General features: G+C 46.2%; 1 protein-coding gene across 1 annotated transcript in view; it reads left to right on the top strand.

The window, feature by feature from the left end:
• LOC118374565 (metastasis-associated protein MTA1-like) overlaps positions 1-20173 on the top strand; it is a 97014-nt gene that overhangs the window by 58369 nt on the left and 18472 nt on the right. The window contains exons 6-13 of the mRNA XM_052496614.1: positions 769-832; positions 1642-1759; positions 2775-2877; positions 3948-4047; positions 9793-9981; positions 18953-19086; positions 19307-19488; positions 19830-19981. Of these exons, the coding sequence (XP_052352574.1) occupies positions 769-832; positions 1642-1759; positions 2775-2877; positions 3948-4047; positions 9793-9981; positions 18953-19086; positions 19307-19488; positions 19830-19981 (1042 nt within the window). The remainder of the gene's footprint in view (positions 1-768; positions 833-1641; positions 1760-2774; positions 2878-3947; positions 4048-9792; positions 9982-18952; positions 19087-19306; positions 19489-19829; positions 19982-20173) is intronic.

The raw sequence follows: 20173 nt of genomic DNA, 5'->3' as shown, positions 1-20173 counted from the left end.
CATTTCACACTGTCCTTGTGTGAGGCGCAGCCAGGAACTAGTTCTGTATAATGGCTAGTGGTGGGGTCGATAAACCAGAGTTGGAGGATCCTCCGGCTTCGTTTAAATCTCCATTTTGGCTCACCAGTAGATTAGGCCTGGGCAGCTGATTCTGAACGGGCCAAAGAAATTACAACAGCGACAGGTAGGCTATATTTTTTATTTCTAACAACCTTTGGTTTATAGCTGCGGATATGTATCCATTCTCGGTGGGTGAGAATAGGGGCTTTCAGGCCCTCATGAAAGATTTTGAGCTTTCGAACTTCCCTTTTGCACCCAATTCAGCAAACAGGTAGTACTCGCTTTATATTGATAAACCAAAGCCGAAGGTTCCAATGAGTTGTGCTTGCTTATCAGTGACAGTCCATCACATTACCCCAGAGTGGGAGATGTACTGTGCTACAGATACGCCCCCTTCATGAGAGGCACAAGTACAAATCTTGCACTGAACTAGGCAGTGTAAGCAAGTGGGAATTTACCACATACGACTGGTAAATTCCGGCCCTCAAACTGGTAATTACTAGTGGGAAACTTGTGTACCGAAGGCGAACCATGACCCCAAAACCGTAATATGTACCGCACCATGGGTTTGGTGAACCGTTACACCCCTAATATAGGCTGTACTCTCTCTCTCTCTCTCTTCTCTTCTCTTCTCTTCTCTTCTCTTCTCTTCTCTTCTCTTCTCTTCTCTTCTCTTCTCTTCTCTTCTCTTCTCTTCTCTTCTCTCAGGGGGAAGTGTTGTGTCACTCTGCTGAACGAGACGGAGGCTCTGAAGTCCTATCTGGACCGAGAGGTAGGTGGCTCGCCTCTCAAACACTGCCCTTCTCTCTCTCACTGACTCTCAATCTCTCACTCACACACACACTGTCCTCACATAGAACTGCTGGATGGAGAATGGGATGTACTGTCTAAATGTACTCCATATTAAATTAATGTGTGTGTGTCTTGATGCTGGATGAATAATTCAGTGTGTTGAACCAGAATGTTCTTTTCACAGTCAGTAATGAGAAGACGAGAGACTAGCTGCTACACACACACACACACAACCCCACTCAACCTCTTCAATCCTTTGTCTCTTACTCTCTCCTCTCCATCCCTCTCTCCTCCCTATCTGTCTCTCTCTCTTGGCCTCCCTCTCCCTTTCCATCTCTCTCTCCATCCCTCTCTCCTCCCTCTCCATCCCTTTCACCTCCCTCTCAATCTCTCTCCATCCCTATCTGTCCTTCTCGCTTGTCCCCCCTCTCCATCCCTCTCTCATCCCTATCTGTCTCTCTCTCTCTTGTCCTCCCTCTCCATCTCTCTCTCCATCCCTCTCTCCTCCCTATCTGTCTCTATCTCTTGTCCAACCCTCTCCATCTCTCTCTCCATCCCTTTCTCCTCCCTATCTCTCTCTCTCTCTCTTGTCCTCCCTCTCCACCTCTTTCTCCATCCCTCTCTCCTCCCTATGTCTCTCTATCTTGTCCTCCATCTCTCTCTCCATCCCTCTCTCCTCCCTATCTGTCCCTCTCTCTTGTCCTCCCTCTCGCCATCTCTCTCTCCATCCCTCTCTCCTCCCTATCTGTCCCTCTCTCTTGTCCTCCCTCTCTCCATCCCTCTCTCCAGGATGCGTTCTTCTACTCCCTGGTCTACGACCCCCAGCAGAAGACTCTTCTGGCTGATAAAGGGGAGATCAGGGTGGGGAACAAGTACCAGGCAGACATCACAGACTTCCTCAAAGAGGGTACATTTATATTTGAGTCATTTATCAGACGCTCTTATCCAGAGTGACTTACTGGAGCAATTAGGGTACGTACGCCAAAGACACTCATATGAAAGATTGAACTGTTAGCATTTCCCATAGCAAAATGTGTCACGCCAACCTGTAGATTAGCCTCTTGGCTAGTATTCTCTTTGGTACTGCAAGCAGGGTCCTATCTCATCTCAGGGTGCAGTCAGTGGGAGGGCATGGGCGTCTATCACACTGCACTGGACGCTATATTATGCAACGTAATGTCAAAGAGTGTGAGTTTTAGTGAGGAGCCATGTCACCCCAATAGTGTTTGAGAGGGCCAGAGGGCAGGATATACGTTATGTCAAAGTGTGTGAATCAGAGTGTGAGTTTTAGTGAGGAGCCATGTCACCCCAATAGTGTTTCAGAGGGCCAGAGGGCAGGATATACTGACTCTGCTAACTGGTTTATAAGGGGTGACTGTTAACTGGTTTATAAGGGGTGACTGTGCAAACTGGTCTGTAAGGGGTGACTGTGCTAACTGGTTTGTATGAGGTAACTGTGCTAATTGGTTTCTAACAGTGACTGTGTTAACTGGTTTGTATGAGGTAACTGTGCTAACTGGTTTCTAACAGTGACTGTGTTAACTGGTTTGCATGGGGTAACTGTGCTAACTGGTTTCTAACAGTGACTGTGTTAACTGGTTTGTATGAGGTAACTGTGCTAACTGGTTTCTAACAGTGACTGTGTTAACTGGTTTGTATGGGGTAACTGTGCTAACTGGTTTCTAACAGTGACTGTGTTAACTGGTTTGTATGGGGTAACTGCTAACTGGTTTCTAACAGTGACTGTGTTAACTGGTTTGTATGGGGTAACTGTGCTAACTGGTTTCTAACAGTGACTGTGTTAACTGGTTTGTATGGGGTAACTGTGCTAACTGGTTTCTAACAGTGACTGTGTTAACTGGTTTGTATGGGGTAACTGCTAACTGGTTTCTAATGCGTAATTGTGCTAACTGGACCTTCAGGTGAGGAGGATGGCAGGGACCTGGCCAAGCTGGAGGAGAAGGTGTGGGACCCCAGCAGTCCCCTCACAGAGAAACAGATCGACCAGTTCCTGGTTGTGGCTCGGTAAGTTGGTCCGGTTCGGTGGGCTATGGTGGAAGGGTTGTGGCTCTACTGTGGCGGGAGGTGCTAGTAGCTTGGTAAGACTGCTGTGAGATGGATAGGAAATGTAAAAAGCTCTGGTGGGACTAGGAGGAGATGGAGCAGGGTTTTTGGGGTAGTCGTTGGTAAGATAGACTCTGTTGTGGTATAAGGGTGGAGGGGTTAGAAGACTGGTCTGGTGGAGGGGTTAGAAGACTGGTCTGGTGGAGGGGTTAGAAGACTGTTCTGGTGGAGGGGTTAGAAGACTGGTCTGGTGGAGGGATTAGAAGACTGGTCTGGTGGAGGGGTTAGAAGACTGGTCTGGTGGAGGGGTTAGAAGACTGGTCTGGTGGAGGGGTTAGAAGACTGGTCTGGTGGAGGGGTTAGAAGACTGGTCTGGTGGAGGGGTTAGAATACTGGTCTGGTGGAGGGGTTAGAAGACTCTTCTGGTGGAGGGATTAGAAGACTGGTCTGGTGGGAGGTGGAGGGGTTAGAAGACCGGTCTGGTGGGAGGTGGAGGGGTTAGAAGACCGGTCTGGTGGGAGGTGGAGGGGTTAGAAGACCGGTCTGGTGGAGAGCTTTAAAGACCGGTCTGGCGGGAGGTGGAGAGGTTTAAAGACCGGTCTGGTGGAGGTGGAGAGGTTTAAAGACCGGTCTGGTGGAGAGGTTTTAAAGACCGGTCTGGTGGGAGGTGGAGAGGTTTAAAGACCAGTCTGGTGGGAGGTGGAGAGGTTTAAAGACCGGTCTGGTGGGAGGTGGAGAGGTTTAAAGACCGGTCTGGTGGAAGGTGGAGAGGTTTAAAGACCGGTCTGATGGGAGGTGGAGAGGTTTATTGCCACCTCTTCCTCCTAGCTCTGCACTATGTTGTCATACCTCTAAATCTGGAGGGTTAACACAAACTCCTCTTGCTTATCTCTCTCTTCTCCCCCATCTCTTTCCCTCCTTGTCTCTCTCCCCCATCTCTTTTCCTCCTTGTCTCGCCCTCATCCTTCCCCCTCCCTCTCTGTCATCCCTCCCTCTCTCCCCCTTCCTTTCTCCATTCCTCTGTCTCTCAGGTCAGTGGGTACCTTTGCGCGGGCTCTAGACTGCAGTAGTTCTGTCCGGCAGCCCAGTCTTCACATGAGTGCTGCTGCTGCCTCTAGAGACATCACCCTGGTAAGACATACACACATTGCCCACTGCCCCAGGTTAGGTCAGGGTCAGGCCAGAGGTGAGTGCTCGGCAGGATTTCTATTAGCCCAGGGGTATGCTGGGAGCTTCAGTAGCGGGTGTGCGTGGGTGCATTCGTGCGCATGTGTGTCTGTGTGCGTGTATGGGGCATCTCTGTGTGACTGAGCGTGTGTGTGTCTGAGTATCAGTAACGAGCAGGCTTCAGCGGCCCCAGACGACCCATGTGGCCATGTTCCGGCCCAATTCTGCACCTCAAACATAAAACATGGAAAACAGGCCTCCGAGCGACAGCGTACACACAAACACACACATCAATATACATGAAAACAACATGCTCACAACACACATCCATATACAGTACCAGTCAAAAGTTTGGACACACCTACTCATTCAAGGGGTTTTCTTTATTTTGACTATTTTCTACATTGTAGAATAATAGTGAAGACATCACAACTATGAAATAACACATATGGAATCATGTAGTAACCAAAAAAAAGTGTTAAACAAATCAAAATATATTTTAGATTCTTCAAAGTAGCCACCCTTTGCCTTGATGACAGCTTTTCACACTCTTGGCATTCTCTCAACCAGCTTCATGAGGAATGCTTTTCCAACAGTCTTGAAGGAGTTCCCACATATGCAGAGCCCTTGTTGGCTGCTTTCCTTCACTCTTCAGTCCAACTCATCCGTAATCATCTCAATTGGGTTGAGATCGGGTGATTGTGGAGGCCAGGTTATCTGATGCAGCACTCCATCACTATCCTTCTTGGTTAAATAGCCCTTACACAGCCTGGAGGTGGGTTTTTGGGTCATTGTCCTGTTGAAAAACAAATGATAGTCCCACTAAGCACAAACCAGATGGGATGGCATATCGCTGCAGGATGCTGTGGTAGCCATGCTGGTTAAGTGTGCCATGAATTCTATATAAATCACAGTGTCTCCTGCAAAGGACCATCACACCTCCTCCTCCATGCTTCACAGTGGGAACCACACATGCCAAGATCATCCGTTCACCTACTCTGCGTCTCACAAAGACATGGTGGTTGGAACCAAAAATCTCAAATTTGGACTCATCAGATCAAAGGACAGATTTCCACTGGTCTCGTGTCCATTGCTCGTGTTTTTTCCCCCGAAGCAAGTCTCTTCTTCTTATTGGTGTCCTTTAGTCCATGATGGCCTGATTCACACAGTCTCCTCTGAATAGTTGATGTTGAGATGTGTCTGTTTCTTGAACTCTGTGAAGCATTTATTTGGGCTGCAATCTGAGGTGCAGTTAACTCTAATGAACGTATCCTCTGTAGCAGAGGTAGCTCTGGGTCTTCCTTTCCTGTGGCGGTCCTCATGAGAGCCAGATTCATCATAGCGCTTGATGGTTTTTGTAACTGCACTTGAAGAAACGTTCAAAGCTCTTAAAATGTTCCAGATTGACTGACCTTCTTGCCATATATATATATATATATATATATATATATATATATATATATATATATATTTACCTTTATTTAACTAGGCAAGTCAGTTAAGAACAAATTCTTATTTTCAATGACGGCCTAGGAACAGTGGGTTAACTGCCTGTTCAGGGGCAGAACGACAGATTTGTACCTTGTCAGCTCGGGGGTTTGAACTTGCAACCTTCCGGTTACTAGTCCAACAATATGGACTTGGTCTTTTACCAAATAGGGCTATCTTCTGTATACCACCCCTACCTTGTCACAACACAACTGATTGGCTCAAACGCATTAAGAAGGAAAGAAATTCCACAAGGCACACCTGTTAATTGAAATGCATTCCAAGTGTCTACCTCATGAAGCTGGTTGAGATAATGCCAAGAGTGTGCAAAGCTGTCAACAAGGCAAAGGGTGGCAAAAAAAAATACATCAGCTGATATCTCAAAGTGCTGTACAGAAACCCAGCCTAAAACCCCAAACAGCAAGCAATGCAGGTGTAGAAGCACGGTGGCTAGGAAAAACTCCCTAGAAAGGCCAAGACCTAGGAAGAAACCTAGAGAGGAACCAGGCTATGAGGGGTGGCCAGTCCTCTGGCTGTGCCGGGTAGAGATTATAACAGAACATGGCCAAGATGTTCAAAATGGTCAAATAATAATAATCACAGTAGTTGCCGAGGGTGCAGCAAGTCAGCATCTCAGGAGTAAATGTCAGTTGGCTTTTCATAGCCGATCATATCTCTATATATCTATATATATATATATATATATATACACATATATATAGAGAGCAGAGAGAGAGAGAGAGAGAGAGAGAGAGAGAGAGAGAGAGAGAGAGAGAGAGAGAGAGAGAGAGAGAGAGAGAGAGAGAGAGAGAGAGAGAGAGAGAGAGAGAGAGAGAGAGAGAGAGAGAGAGAGAGAGAGAGAGAGAGAGAGAGAGAGAGAGAGAGAGAGAGAGAGAGAGAGAGAGAGAGAGAGAGAGAGAGAGAGAGAGAGAGAGAGAGAGAGAGAGAGAGAATCTAGGTACAAATAGTCAAAATAAGATAAAGAAAAGCTGTTCGACACATACAACAACACAGAGTTAGGCATGGAATAAACAAACATACCGTCAATAATACAGTAGGAAAAGTCTATATACAGTGTGTGCAAATGACGTAGGATAAGGGAGGTAAAGGCAATAAATAGGCCATGGTGGCGAAGTAATTAAAATATAGCAAATTAAAACTGGAATGGTCGGTGTGCAGAAGATGAATATGCAAGTAGAGATACTGGGATGCAAAGGAGCAAGATAAATAAATATAGTATGGGGATGAGGTAGTTGTTTGGGCTAAATTATAGATGGGCTATTTACAGATACAGTGATCTGTGAGCTGCTCTGACAGCTGGTGCTTAAAGCTAGTGAGGGTGATATGTGTCTCCAGCTTCAGTGATTTTTGCAGTTTGTTCCAGTCATTGGAAACAGAGAACTGGAAGGAAAGGCGGTCCAACGGAAGAATTGGCTTTGGGGGTGATGCTGCTATGGTGACCAGTGAGCTGAGATAAGGTGGGGATTTACCTAGCAGAGACTTGTAGATGACCTGGAGCCAGTAGGTTTGGTGACGAGTATGAAGCGAGGTCCAGCCAACGAGAGCGTACAGGTCGCAGTGGTGGGTAGTATATGGGGCTTTGATGACAAAACGGATGGCACTGTGATAGACTGCATCCAATTTTTGAGTTGAGTGTTGGAGGCTATTTTGTAAATGACATCATTACATTTACATTTACATTTAAGTCATTTAGCAGACGCTCTTATCCAGACCGACTTACAAATTGGTGCATTCACCTTATGACATCCAGTGGAACAGCCACTTTACAATAGTGCATCTAAATCTTTTAAGGGGGGTGAGAAGGATTACTTTATCCTATCCTAGGTATTCCTTAAAGAGGTGGGGTTTCAGGTGTCTCCGGAAGGTGGTGATTGACTCCTCTGTCCTGGCGTCGTGGGGGAGTTTGTTCCACCATTGGGGGGCCAGAGCAGCGAACAGTTTTGACTGGGCTGAGCGGGAACTGTACTTCCTCAGTGGTAGGGAGGCGAGCAGGCCAGAGGTGGATGAACGCAGTGCCCTTGTTTGGGTGTAGGGCCTGATCAGAGCCTGGAGGTACTGAGGTGCCGTTCCCCTCACAGCTCCGTAGGCAAGCACCATGGTCTTGTAGAGGATGCGAGCTTCAACTGGAAGCCAGTGGAGAGAGCGGAGGAGCGGGGTGACGTGAGAGAACTTGGGAAGGTTGAACATCAGACGGGCTGCGGCGTTCTGGATGAGTTGTAGGGGTTTAATGGCACAGGCAGGGAGCCCAGCCAACAGCGAGTTGCAGTAATCCAGACGGGAGATGACAAGTGCCTGGATTAGGACCTGCGCCGCTTCCTGTGTGAGGCAGGGTCGTACTCTGCGGATGTTGTAGAGCATGAACCTACAGGAACGGGCCACCGCCTTGATGTTAGTTGAGAACGACAGGGTGTTGTCCAGGATCACGCCAAGGTTCTTAGCGCTCTGGGAGGAGGACACAATGGAGTTGTCAACCGTGATGGCGAGATCATGGAACGGGCAGTCCTTCCCCGGGAGGAAGAGCAGCTCCGTCTTGCCGAGGTTCAGCTTGAGGTGGTGATCCGTCATCCACACTGATATGTCTGCCAGACATGCAGAGATGCGATTCGCCACCTGGTCATCAGAAGGGGGAAAGGAGAAGATTAATTGTGTGTCGTCTGCATAGCAATGATAGGAGAGACCATGTGAGGTTATGACAGAGCCAAGTGACGGTGTATAGCGAGAATAGGAGAGGGCCTAGAACAGAGCCCTGGGGGACACCAGTGGTGAGAGCGCGTGGTGAGGAGACAGATTCTCGCCACGCCACCTGGTAGGAGCGACCTGTCAGGTAGGACGCAATCCAAGCGTGGGCCGCGCCGGAGATGCCCAACTCGGAGAGGGTGGAGAGGAGGATCTGATGGTTCACAGTATCGAAGGCAGCCGATAGGTCTAGAAGGATGAGAGCAGAGGAGAGAGAGTTAGCTTTAGCAGTGCGGAGCGCCTCCGTGATACAGAGAAGAGCAGTCTCAGTTGAATGACTAGTCTTGAAACCTGACTGATTTGGATCAAGAAGGTCATTCTGAGAGAGATAGCGGGAGAGCTGGCCAAGGACGGCACGTTCAAGAGTTTTGGAGAGAAAAGAAAGAAGGGATACTGGTCTGTAGTTGTTGACATCGGAGGGATCGAGTGTAGGTTTTTTCAGAAGGGGTGCAACTCTCGCTCTTGAAGACGGAAGGGACGTAGCCAGCGGTCAGGGATGAGTTGATGAGCGAGGTGAGGTAAGGGAGAAGGTCTCCGGAAATGGTCTGGAGAAGAGAGGAGGGGATAGGGTCAAGCGGGCAGGTTGTTGGGCGGCCGGCCGTCACAAGACGCGAGATTTCATCTGGAGAGAGGGGAGAAAGAGGTCAGAGCACAGGGTAGGGCAGTGTGAGCAGAACCAGCGGTGTCGTTTGACTTAGCAAACGAGGATCGGATGTCGTCGACCTTCTTTTCAAAATGGTTGACGAAGTCATCTGCAGAGAGGGAGGAGGGGGGAGGAGGATTCAGGAGGGAGGAGAAGGTGGCAAAGAGCTTCCTAGAGTTAGAGGCAGATGCTTGGAATTTAGAGTGGTAGAAAGTGGCTTTAGCAGCAGAGACAGAGGAGGAAAATGTAGAGAGGAGTGAAAGGATGCCAGGTCCGCAGGGAGGCGAGTTTTCCTCCATTTCCGCTCGGCTGCCCGGAGCCCTGTTCTGTGAGCTCGCAATGAGTCGTCGAGCCACGGAGCGGGAGGGGAGGACCGAGCCGGCCTGGAGGATAGGGGACATAGAGAGTCAAAGGATGCAGAAAGGGAGGAGAGGAGGGTTGAGGAGGCAGAGTCATACATGAAAACAACATACACACAGCACACAAATCAACTCTTACACTCATGAATAGAGAGACCTTCACACTGACTAAGACAAGTGACAAGATAATTGCACATCCATAATAGACTATGCAGCACCATTAACCTTGGTGGCTTTGACAGACAGAAAAATAGGGACCTTTTGCTTGGTTTGTTTGTTACAAGGGTGTGTTTTGTTGGCTGGGTATAGGTGAAATCCAGGGGCATACATGTTCATTAGGGCACACAGTAAACCCCACGGAAGTGTTTCTTATTGGACAAATACAGATGGTACCTCCCTGTTTCTTCATGTTTTCTGCCTACTGACCACAACACAATACCCCCCCTCCCATCTTCTCCCTAGTTCCATGCCATGGACACCTTGGATAAGATGGGTTATGACATGACGCGCGCCATCGCAGCCCTGGTTCCCCAGGGAGGACCTATTCTCTGCCGGGACGAGATGGAGGAGTGGAGCGCCTCAGAGGCCAACCTGTTTGAAGAGGCCCTGGAGAAATACGGAAAAGACTTCACAGACATACAACAGGACTTTGTGAGTACAGACGGACAACGGGCAGACAGACATACAACAGGACTTTGTGAGTACAGACGGACAACGGGCAGACAGACATACAACAGGACTTTGTGAGTACAGACGGACAACGGGCAGACAGACATACAACAGGACTTTGTGAGTACAGACGGACAATGGGCAGACAGACAGGTTTCAGACAGACAGACAGATAGGTACGGTTCTGCTGCCTTGGCTTGGACTACCCTCCACAAGGAAACTCTGATGTGCATATCACCAAATCGTCAGGGGAATTGTCGGGCTACAGCTTGCCAGCCTGGTCCACCACTAGGGACCAATCAGATTGCATTATTTATTTCTAGAACTACTCTCACAAATGTAAAGGAAACGATGCTTAGACTGAGAGGAACTGTTAAAGGCTCATAATAATTGGTGAGACTCAACTCCGAGATGATCAGGCAGGCATCTATTGAGAGCAGAAAAGATAATACTGCATGTCTACTCCAGCCATAGATATAAATTGTGTATGGCTATATTTCTCTCAGCCATAGATATAAATAGTGTATGGCTATATTTCCCTCAGCCATAGATATAAATAGTGTATGGCTATATTTCTCTCAGCCATAGATATAAATAGTGTATGGCTATATTTCTCTCAGCCATAGATACAGTTGAAGTCGGAAGTTTACATACACCTTAGCCAAATACATTTAAACTCAGTTTTTCACAATTCTTGACTTTTAAATCCTAGTAAAAATTCCCTGTCTTAGGTCTGTTAAGATCACCACTTTATTTTAAGAATGTGAAATGTCAGAATAATAGTAGAGAATGATTTATTTCAGCTTTTATTTCTTTCACCACATTCCCAGTGGGTCAGAAGTTTACATACACTCAATTAGTATTTGGTAACATTGCCTTTAAATTGTTTAACTTGGGTTAAACGGTTCGGGTAACCTTCCACAAGCTTCTCACAATAGGTTGGGTGAATTTTGGCCCATTCCTCATGACAGAGCTGGTGTAACTGAGTCAGGTTGTAGGCCTCCTTGCTTGCACACGCTTTTTCAGTTCTGCCCACAAATTTCCTACAGGATTGAGGTCAGGGCATTGTGATGGCCACTCCAATACCTTGACTTTGTTGTCCTTAAGCCATTTTGCCACACACTTTGAAAGTATGTTTGGGGTTATTGTCCATTTGGAAGAGTCATTTGTGACCAAGCTTTAACTTCCTGACTGATGTCTTGAGATGTTGCTTCAATATATCCACATAATTGTTCTTTCCCTCATGATGCCATCTATTTTGTGAAGTGCACCAGTCCCTCCTGCAGCAAAGCACCCCCACAACATGATACTGCCACCCCCGTGCTTCACGGTTGGGATGGTGTTCTTCAGCTTGCAAGCCTCCCCCTTTTTCCTCCAAACATAACAATGGTCATTATGGCCAAACAGTCCTATTTTTGTTTCATCAGACCAGAGGACATTTCTCCAAAAAGTATGATCTTTATCCCCATGGGCGGTTGCAAACTGTAGACTGGCTATTTTATGGAGGTTTTTGAACAGTGTCTTCTTCCTTACTGAGCGGCCTTTCAGGTTATGTCGATATAGGACAAATTTTACTGTGGATATAGATACTTTGCACCTGTTTCCTCCAGCATCTTCACAAGGTCTTTTGCTGCTGTTCTGGGATTTGCACTTTTCGCACCAAAGTACATCCATCTCTAAGAGACAGAACGCGTCTCCTTCCTGAGCAGTATGACGGCTGTGTGGTCCCATGGTGTTTATACTTGCATACTATTGCTTGTACAGATGAACGTGGTCCCTTCAGGCGTTTGGAAATTGCTCCCAAGGATGAACCAGACTTGTGGAGGTCTACAAAAAAAAATCTGATTTTCTTTTGCTTTTCCAATGATGTCAAGCAAAGAGGCACTGAGTTTGAAGGTAGGCCTTGAAATACATCCACAGGTACACATCCAATTGACTCAAACAATGTCAGTTAGCCTATCAGAAGCATTGTAAGTTAAATAATCTGTCTGTAAACGGTTGTTGGAAAAATTACTTGTGTCACGCACAAAGTAGATGTCCAAACCGACTTGCCAAAACTATAGTTTGTTAACAAGAAATTTGTGGAGTGGTTGAAAAATGAGTTTTAAAGACTCCAACCTAAGTGTATGTAAACTTCCGAATTCAACTATACAGTCGTGGCCAAAAGTTTTGAGAATGAAACAAATATTAATTTTCACAAAGTTTGCTGCTTCAGTGTCTTTAGATATTTTTGTCAGATGTTACTATGGAATACTGAAGTATAATTACAAGCATTTTATAAGTGTCAAAGGCTTTTATTGACAATTACATGAAGTTGATGCAAAGAGTCAATATTTGCAGTGCTGACCCTTCTTTTTCAAGACCTCTGCAATCCGCCCTGGCATGGGGTCAATTAACTTCTGGGCCACATCCTGACTGATGGCAGCCCATTCTTGCATAATCAATGCTTGGAGTTTGTCAGAATTTGTGGGTTTTTGTTTGTCCACCTGCCTCTTGAGGATTGACCACAAGTTCTCAATGGGATTAAGGTCTGGGGAGTTTCTGGCCATGGACCCAAAATATCTATGTTTTGTTCCCCGAGGCACTTAGTTATGAATTTTGCCTTATGGCAAGGTGCTCCATCATGCTGGAAAAGGCATTGTTCGTCAGCAAACTGTTCCTGGATAGTCGGGAGAAAGTTGCTCTCGGAGGATGTGTTGGTACCATTCTTTATTCTTAGGCAAAATTGTGAGTGAGCCCACTCCCTTGGCTGAGATGCAACCCCACACGTGAATGGTCTCAGGATGCTTTACTGTTGGCATGACACAGGACTGATGGTCACGCTTTTTTCCGGATGCCCCAAACAATCAGAAATGGGATTCATCAGGGAAAGTGCAAAGCAATGATGACGGCACATGTTTCCTTGCAGGTAACCATGGCTGACAGAGGAAGAACAATGATTCCAAGCACCATCCTCCTTTTGAAGCTTCCAGTCTGTTATTCGAACTCAATCAGCATGACAGTGATCTCCAGTCTTGTCCTCGTCAACACTCACACCTGTGTTAATGAGAGAATCACTGACATGATGTCAGCTGGTCTTTTTGTGGCAGGGCTGAAATGCAGTGGAAATGTTTTTGGGGGATTCAGTTCATTTGCATGGCAAAGAGGGACTTTGCAATTCATCTGATCACTCTTCATAATATTCTGGAGTATATGCAAATTGCCATCATACAAACTGAGGGAGCAGACTTTGTGAAAATGTATATTTGTGTCATTCTCAAAATGTTTGGCCACGACTGTAGAAACTGTATGGCTATATCTCTCTCTCAGCCATATAAATATATACTGTATGGTGATATTTCTCTCAACAACAGGTATAGATAGTTTGTGTATATCTCTCTCAGCCGTAGATATAGAGAGTTTGGTTATATTTCTCTCAGCCATAGATATAGATAGTGTATGGCTATATCTCTCTCAGCCATAGATATAAATAGTGTATGGCTATATCTCTCTCAGCCATATAGATAGATACGGTATGGCTATATAGTGCATTCAGAAAGTATTCAAACCGCTTGACTTTTTCTAAATTTTGTTACGTTACAGCCTTATTCTAAAATGGATTAAAACTTCTTATGGCTGCAATCCCGTTAACGGGATCGATATGACAACAGCCAGTGAAAGTGCAGGGCGCCAAATTCAAAACAACAGAAATCTCATAATTAAAATTCCTCAAACATACATGTATCTTACACCGTTTTAAAGGTAATCTTGTTGTTAATCCCACCACAGTGTCTGATTTCAAATAGGCTTTACAGCGAAAGCACCACAAACTATTATGTTAGGTGACCACCAACTCACAGAAAAACACAGCCATTTTTCCAGTCAAAGAGAGGAGCACAAATAGAGATAAAATGAATCACTAACCTTTGATGATCTTCATCAGATGACACTCAAAGGACTTCATGTTACACAATACATGTATGTTTTGTTTGATAAAGTTCATATTTATATAAAAAAAATCTGAGTTTACATTGGCGTGTTACGTTCACTAGTTTCAAAAACATCCAGTGATTTTGCATAGCCACATCAATTCAACAGAAATACTCATCATAAATGTAGATGAAAATACACATGGAATTATAGATACACCTCTCCTTAATGCAACTGCTGTGTCAGATTTTTAAAAAAACTTGACGGAAAAAGCAAACCATGCAATAATCTGAGATGGCGCTCAGAAAAATAAATATCCGCCATGTTGGATTCAACAGAAATCAGAAATAACATTATAAATATTCTTTTAACTTTAATGATCTTCATCAGAATGCACTCCCAGGAATCCTAGTTCCACAATAAATGCTTGATTTGTTCGATAATGTCCATTATTTATTTCCAAGTAGCTACTTTTGTTAGGACTTAGGTATACAAATCTAAACGCTCATGCAGGTCGAGCATAACGTTGGACAAAAACTTCAAAAAGTTATATTACAGGTCTTAGAAACATTTCAATCTAAGTATAGAATCAATCTTTAGGATGTTTTTATCATAAATCTTCAATAACATTCCAATCGGAGAATTCCTTTGTCTGTGGAGAAGCCATGGAACACAGGTCGCTATCATGTGAATTGCGTGTGACCAGCCCTTGGCTCTCTGCCAGACACCTGGCTCAGCCGTAGAGATAGATACTGTATGGTCATATCTCTCTCAGCCATAGAGATAGATACTGTATGGTCATATCTCTCTCAGCCATAGAGATAGATACTGTATGGTCATATCTCTCTCAGCCATAGAGATGCACTATATATACAAATGTATGTGGACACCCATTCAAATGAGTGGATTCGACTATTTCAGACACAGCCGTTGCTAGCAGGTGTATAAAATCAAGCACACAGTCATGCAATCTCCGTAGAAAAACATTGGCAGTAGAATGGCCTTACAGAAGAGCTCAGTGACCTTCAACGTGGCACTGTCATAGGGTGCCACATTTTAAAGTCAGTTCGGAAAATTTCAGCCCTGCTTGAGCTGCCCTGGTCAACTGTAAGTGCTGTTATTGTGAAGTGAAAACGTCTAGGATCAACAATGGCTCAGTTGTCTGGTAACATGACCGAATACAAACAGTGCAGCTATTCCTTCCGCAAGGCTATCAAACAAGCTAAGCGTCAGTACAGAGACAAAGTAGAATCTCAATTCAACGGCTCAGACACAAGAGGCATGTGGCAGGGTCTACAGTCAATCACGGACTACAGGAAGAAATCCAGCCCAGTCACGGACCAGGATGTCTTGCTCCCAGGCAGACTAAATAACTTTTTTGCCCGCTTTGAGGACAATACAGTGCCACTGACACGGCCTGCAACGAAAACATGCGGTCTCTCCTTCACTGCAGCCGAGGTGAGTAAGACATTTAAACGTGTTAACCCTCGCAAGGCTGCAGGCCCAGACGGCATCCCCAGCCGCGCCCTCAGAGCATGCGCAGACCAGCTGGCCGGTGTGTTTACGGACATATTCAATCAATCCCTATACCAGTCTGCTGTTCCCACATGCTTCAAGAGGGCCACCATTGTTCCTGTTCCCAAGAAAGCTAAGGTAACTGAGCTAAACGACTACCGCCCCGTAGCACTCACTTCCGTCATCATGAATTGCTTTGAGAGACTAGTCAAGGACCATATCACCTCCACCCTACCTGACACCCTAGACCCACTCCAACTTGCTTACCGCCCAAATAGGTTCACAGACGATGCAATCTCAACCACACTGCACACTGCCCTAACCCATCTGGACAAGAGGAATACCTATGTGAGAATGCTGTTCATCGACTACAGCTCGGCATTCAACACCATAGTGCCCTCCAAGCTCGTCATCAAGCTCGAGACCCTGGGTCTCGACCCCGCCCTGTGCAACTGGGTACTGGACTTCCTGACGGGCCGCTCCCAGGTGGTGAGGGTAGGTAACAACATCTCCCCGCTGATCCTCAACACTGGGGCCCCACAAGGGTGCGTTCTGAGCCCTCTCCTGTACTCCCTGTTCACCCACGACTGCGTGGCCACGCACGCCTCCAACTCAATCATCAAGTTTGCGGACGACACAACAGTGGTAGGCTTGATTACCAACAACGACGAGACGGCCTACAGGGAAGAGGTGAGGGCCCTCGGAGTGTGGTGTCAGGAAAATAACCGCACACTCAACGTCAACAAAACTAAGGAGATGATTGTGGACTTCAGGAAACAGCAGAGGGAACACCCCCCTATCCACATCGATGGAACAGTAGTGGAGAGGGTAGCAAGTTTTAAGTTCCTCGGCATACACATCACAGACAAACTGAATTGGTCCACTCACACAGACAGCATCGTGAAGAAGGCGCAGCAGCGCCTCTTCAACCTCAGGAGGCTGAAGAAATTTGGCTTGTCTCCAAAAGCACTCACAAACTCCTACAGATGCACAATCGAGAGCATCCTGGCGGGCTGTATCACCGCCTGGTACGGCAACTGCTCCGCCCTGAACCGTAAGGCTCTCCAGAGGGTAGTGAGGTCTGCACAACGCATCACCGGGGGCAAACTACCTGCCCTCCAGGACACCTACACCACCCGATGTTACAGGAAGGCCATAAAGATCATCAAGGACATCAACCACCCGAGCCACTGCCTGTTCATCCCGCTATCATCCAGAAGGCGGGGTCAGTACAGGTGCATCAAAGCTGGGACCGAGAGACTGAAAAACAGCTTCTATCTCAAGGCCATCAGACTGTTAAACAGCCACCACTAACATTGAGTGGCTGCTGCCAACACACTGACACTGACTCAACTCCAGCCACTTTAATAATGGGAATTGATGGGAAATGATGTAAATATATCACTAGCCACTTTAAACAATGATACCTTATATAATGTTACTTACCCTACATTATTCATCTCATATGCATACGTATATACGTCCTTCTGTAGCTCAGTTGGTAGAGCATGGCGCTTGTCTATCGCGGGACCACCCATACGTAGAATGTATGCACACATGACTGTAAGTCGCTTTGGATAAAAGCGTCTGCTAAATGGCATATATTATATACTGTACTCTATATCATCGACTGCATCCTTATGTAATACATGTATCACTAGCCACTTTAACTATGCCACTTTGTTTACATACTCATCTCATATGTATATACTGTACTCGATACCATCTACTGTATCTTGCCTATGCTGCTCTGTACCATCACTCATTCATATATCCTCATGTACATATTCTTTATCCCACTACACTGTGTATAAGACAGTAGTTTAGGAATTGTTAGTTAGATTACTTGTTGGTTATTACTGAATTGTCGGAACTAGAAGCACAAGCATTTCGCTACACTCGCATTATCATCTGCTAACCATGTGTATGTGACAAATAAAATTTGATTTGACAAATAAAATTTGATTTGATTTGAGCTGCGAAGTGGTAGGCCACACAAGCTCACAGAATGGGGCCACCAAGTTCTGAAGTGCGTAGTGTGTAAAAAACATGATCTCCTTTGTTGCAACACTCACTGCCGAGTTCCTCTGGAAGCAACGTCAGCACAAGAACTGTTCGTCGGGAGCTTCATGGAATGGGTTTCCATGGCTGAGCAGCCGCACACAAGCCTAAGATGACCATGAGCAATGCCAAGCGTCGTCTGGAGTGGTGTAAAGCTTGCTGCTATTGGACTCTGGAACAGTTGAAACGCGTTCTCTGGAGTGATGAATCGCGCTTCACCATTTTGCAGTCCAACGGACCAATCTGGGTTTGGCGAATGCCAGGAGAACGCTACCTGCCCAAATGCATAGTGCCAACTGTGAAGTTTGGTGGAGGAATAATAGTCTTTTTTTTCCATGGTTCAGACTAGGCCCCTTTGTTTCAGGGAAGGGAAATCTTAACGCTACAGCATACAATGACATTCTAGACAATTCTGTGCTTCGAACTTTGTGGCAAAAGTTTGGGAAGGCCCTTTCCTGTTTCAGCATGACAATGCCCCTGTGCACAAAGCGAGATCCACACAGAAATGGTTGGTCGAGATCAGTGTGGAAGAACATTCTTCAACCCCATCGAACACCTTTGGGATGAATTGGAGCGCCGACTGTGAGCCAGGTCTAATCGCCCAACATCAGTGCCCGACCTCACTAATGCTCTTGTGGCTGATGGAAGCAAGTCCCTGCAGCATTGTTCCAACATCTAGTGGAAAGCCTTCCCAGAAGAGTGGAGGCTGTTATTGAATCGAAGGGGGAGCAACTTCATATTAATGCCCATGATTTAGGATTACATTTTTTATTTAAATAGGCAAATCAGTTAGGAACAAATTCTTATTTACAATGACGGCCTACCCTGGCCAAATGCGGACAATGCTGGGCCAATTGTGCGCCGCCCTATGGGATTCCCAATCACGGCCAGATGTGATACAGCCTGGATTCAAACCAGGGATTGCAGTGATGCCTCTGGCACTGAGATGCAGTGCCTTAGACCGCTGCTCCACTCGGGAATTAGATGTTTGACGAGCAGGTGTTCACATACTTTTGGTCATGTAGTGTATTTCTCTCAGCCATAGAGATAGATACAACTGGCTGAGCAATATACAGCCATACAGTATCTATGCTGCTGTTACCCTGAGAGGAAGAAATACATTAGGGTTCTGCTGTCTTTACACTGTGTCTCACTCTGCCACCTGGTGGTCAGTTACAGTCAGTGTAGTTCTCTGTTCTACCCAAGCCCACAGTCACAGCAAACCACGTGCTGCCATTAGGGGTGGGTCCTGCCAGCTCTGGTATTCTGACAATTCAGTTACCTCTTTGAAACTTTTTAAAGAGACTGTAAAACTGTAAAATATCATATATCAACTGTAAAATATCACTTTACAAAGATTGTATTGAATAGAAAAAATGTAGAGAAAATACAAAAGGTGGTGCCTTTTTAAAGCATGATGATGAAGATGTTATGCTGAGAATGTTGTCTCTCTTGTTTTCCCCTGCAGCTGCCCTGGAAGTCCCTGACCAGTATCATAGAGTATTACTACATGTGGAAGACCACAGACAGATACGTACAGCAGAAACGGTTAAAAGCAGCAGAGGCAGAGAGCAAGTTGAAGCAAGTCTACATCCCCAACTAGTGAGTATCTACAGACTGAGACAACAGGTCCTAATGAGCTCTTCCCAAACCCCCAACGTTAACTCTTATGAAGTCTGCAGATCGGAAGGCTCTGTATGGGCATAAGCCATGTAGTGGTGGAGCTTCCACCATAATGCTTATACTTTACAGGGAGCAAAATGTGACTGGCTGCAGTATGTTGCATTTCTGAGACTCTGATCCTCTGCCCACTTCCTCATAGCAACAAACCCAACCCTAACCAGCTGAGTGCTAACAGTGTGAAGCCTGGCATTGTGGGAGGCCTAGTGAACGGCTCCGGGGCTGCAGCTGGAGCCACAGTCGGAGCTGGGGGTGTCCCCGGGGTGCTACCAGTGCCCCCAGGACAGACCCCAGGACTGGGCCGTGCTTGTGAGAGCTGCTACAGTGAGTACCACTCCCCTCCACCCACACTCAGTGTTTTTGCTTCATTTAGACCGCATGGAAATGAGTGATTCATTCCATACTGTAGTAAGGCTCCAAACCATTGCCTCTATGGCTCTCCTTTAACAATGGAGTGAGTTAGAGAGAGTGCGTGAGAGCGAGCGGGTGAGTGAGCTCAGTGTAATCTAGTCAGAGCTATTTTAGTGTTAATTAATTCAGTCTTAAATGATTAAAGAATGTCACTAACTCTGTGTGTGTGTGCACGTGTCTCTGCGTATGTGTCTGTCTGTGTGTGTGTGTGTGTGTCCGTCCCCATGTGTCTCTGTCTCTCTCTGTGTGTGTAGCCATCAGTTCGTATCAGTGGTACTCGTGGGGTCCCCCCAACATGCAGTGTCGTCTGTGTGCCTCCTGCTGGACCTACTGGAAGAAGTATGGAGGACTGAAGATGCCAACAAGACTGGAAGGAGAGAGGCCTGGACCCAACCGCAACAACATGGTAAACAACGTCTAAACAACACAAACTGAGATCATGATTAGGATGAGAAGGTTTTCCCAAGTAATATAAACTGAGCAGGAGAAACTCCTGGCCCTCCTTAATGTCAACCTACAACTCTTTGTGTTGGACTCCTCTTGTCTGATTGTCCATTCTCTAACTCTCTCTTCTCCCTCTCACTCTCACTCTGTCTCT

Source organism: Oncorhynchus keta, chromosome 35 (assembly GCF_023373465.1).
Source record: "Oncorhynchus keta strain PuntledgeMale-10-30-2019 chromosome 35, Oket_V2, whole genome shotgun sequence".
Classification (NCBI taxonomy): domain Eukaryota; kingdom Metazoa; phylum Chordata; class Actinopteri; order Salmoniformes; family Salmonidae; genus Oncorhynchus; species Oncorhynchus keta.
This window is presented reverse-complemented; position numbering and strand designations above follow the sequence as displayed.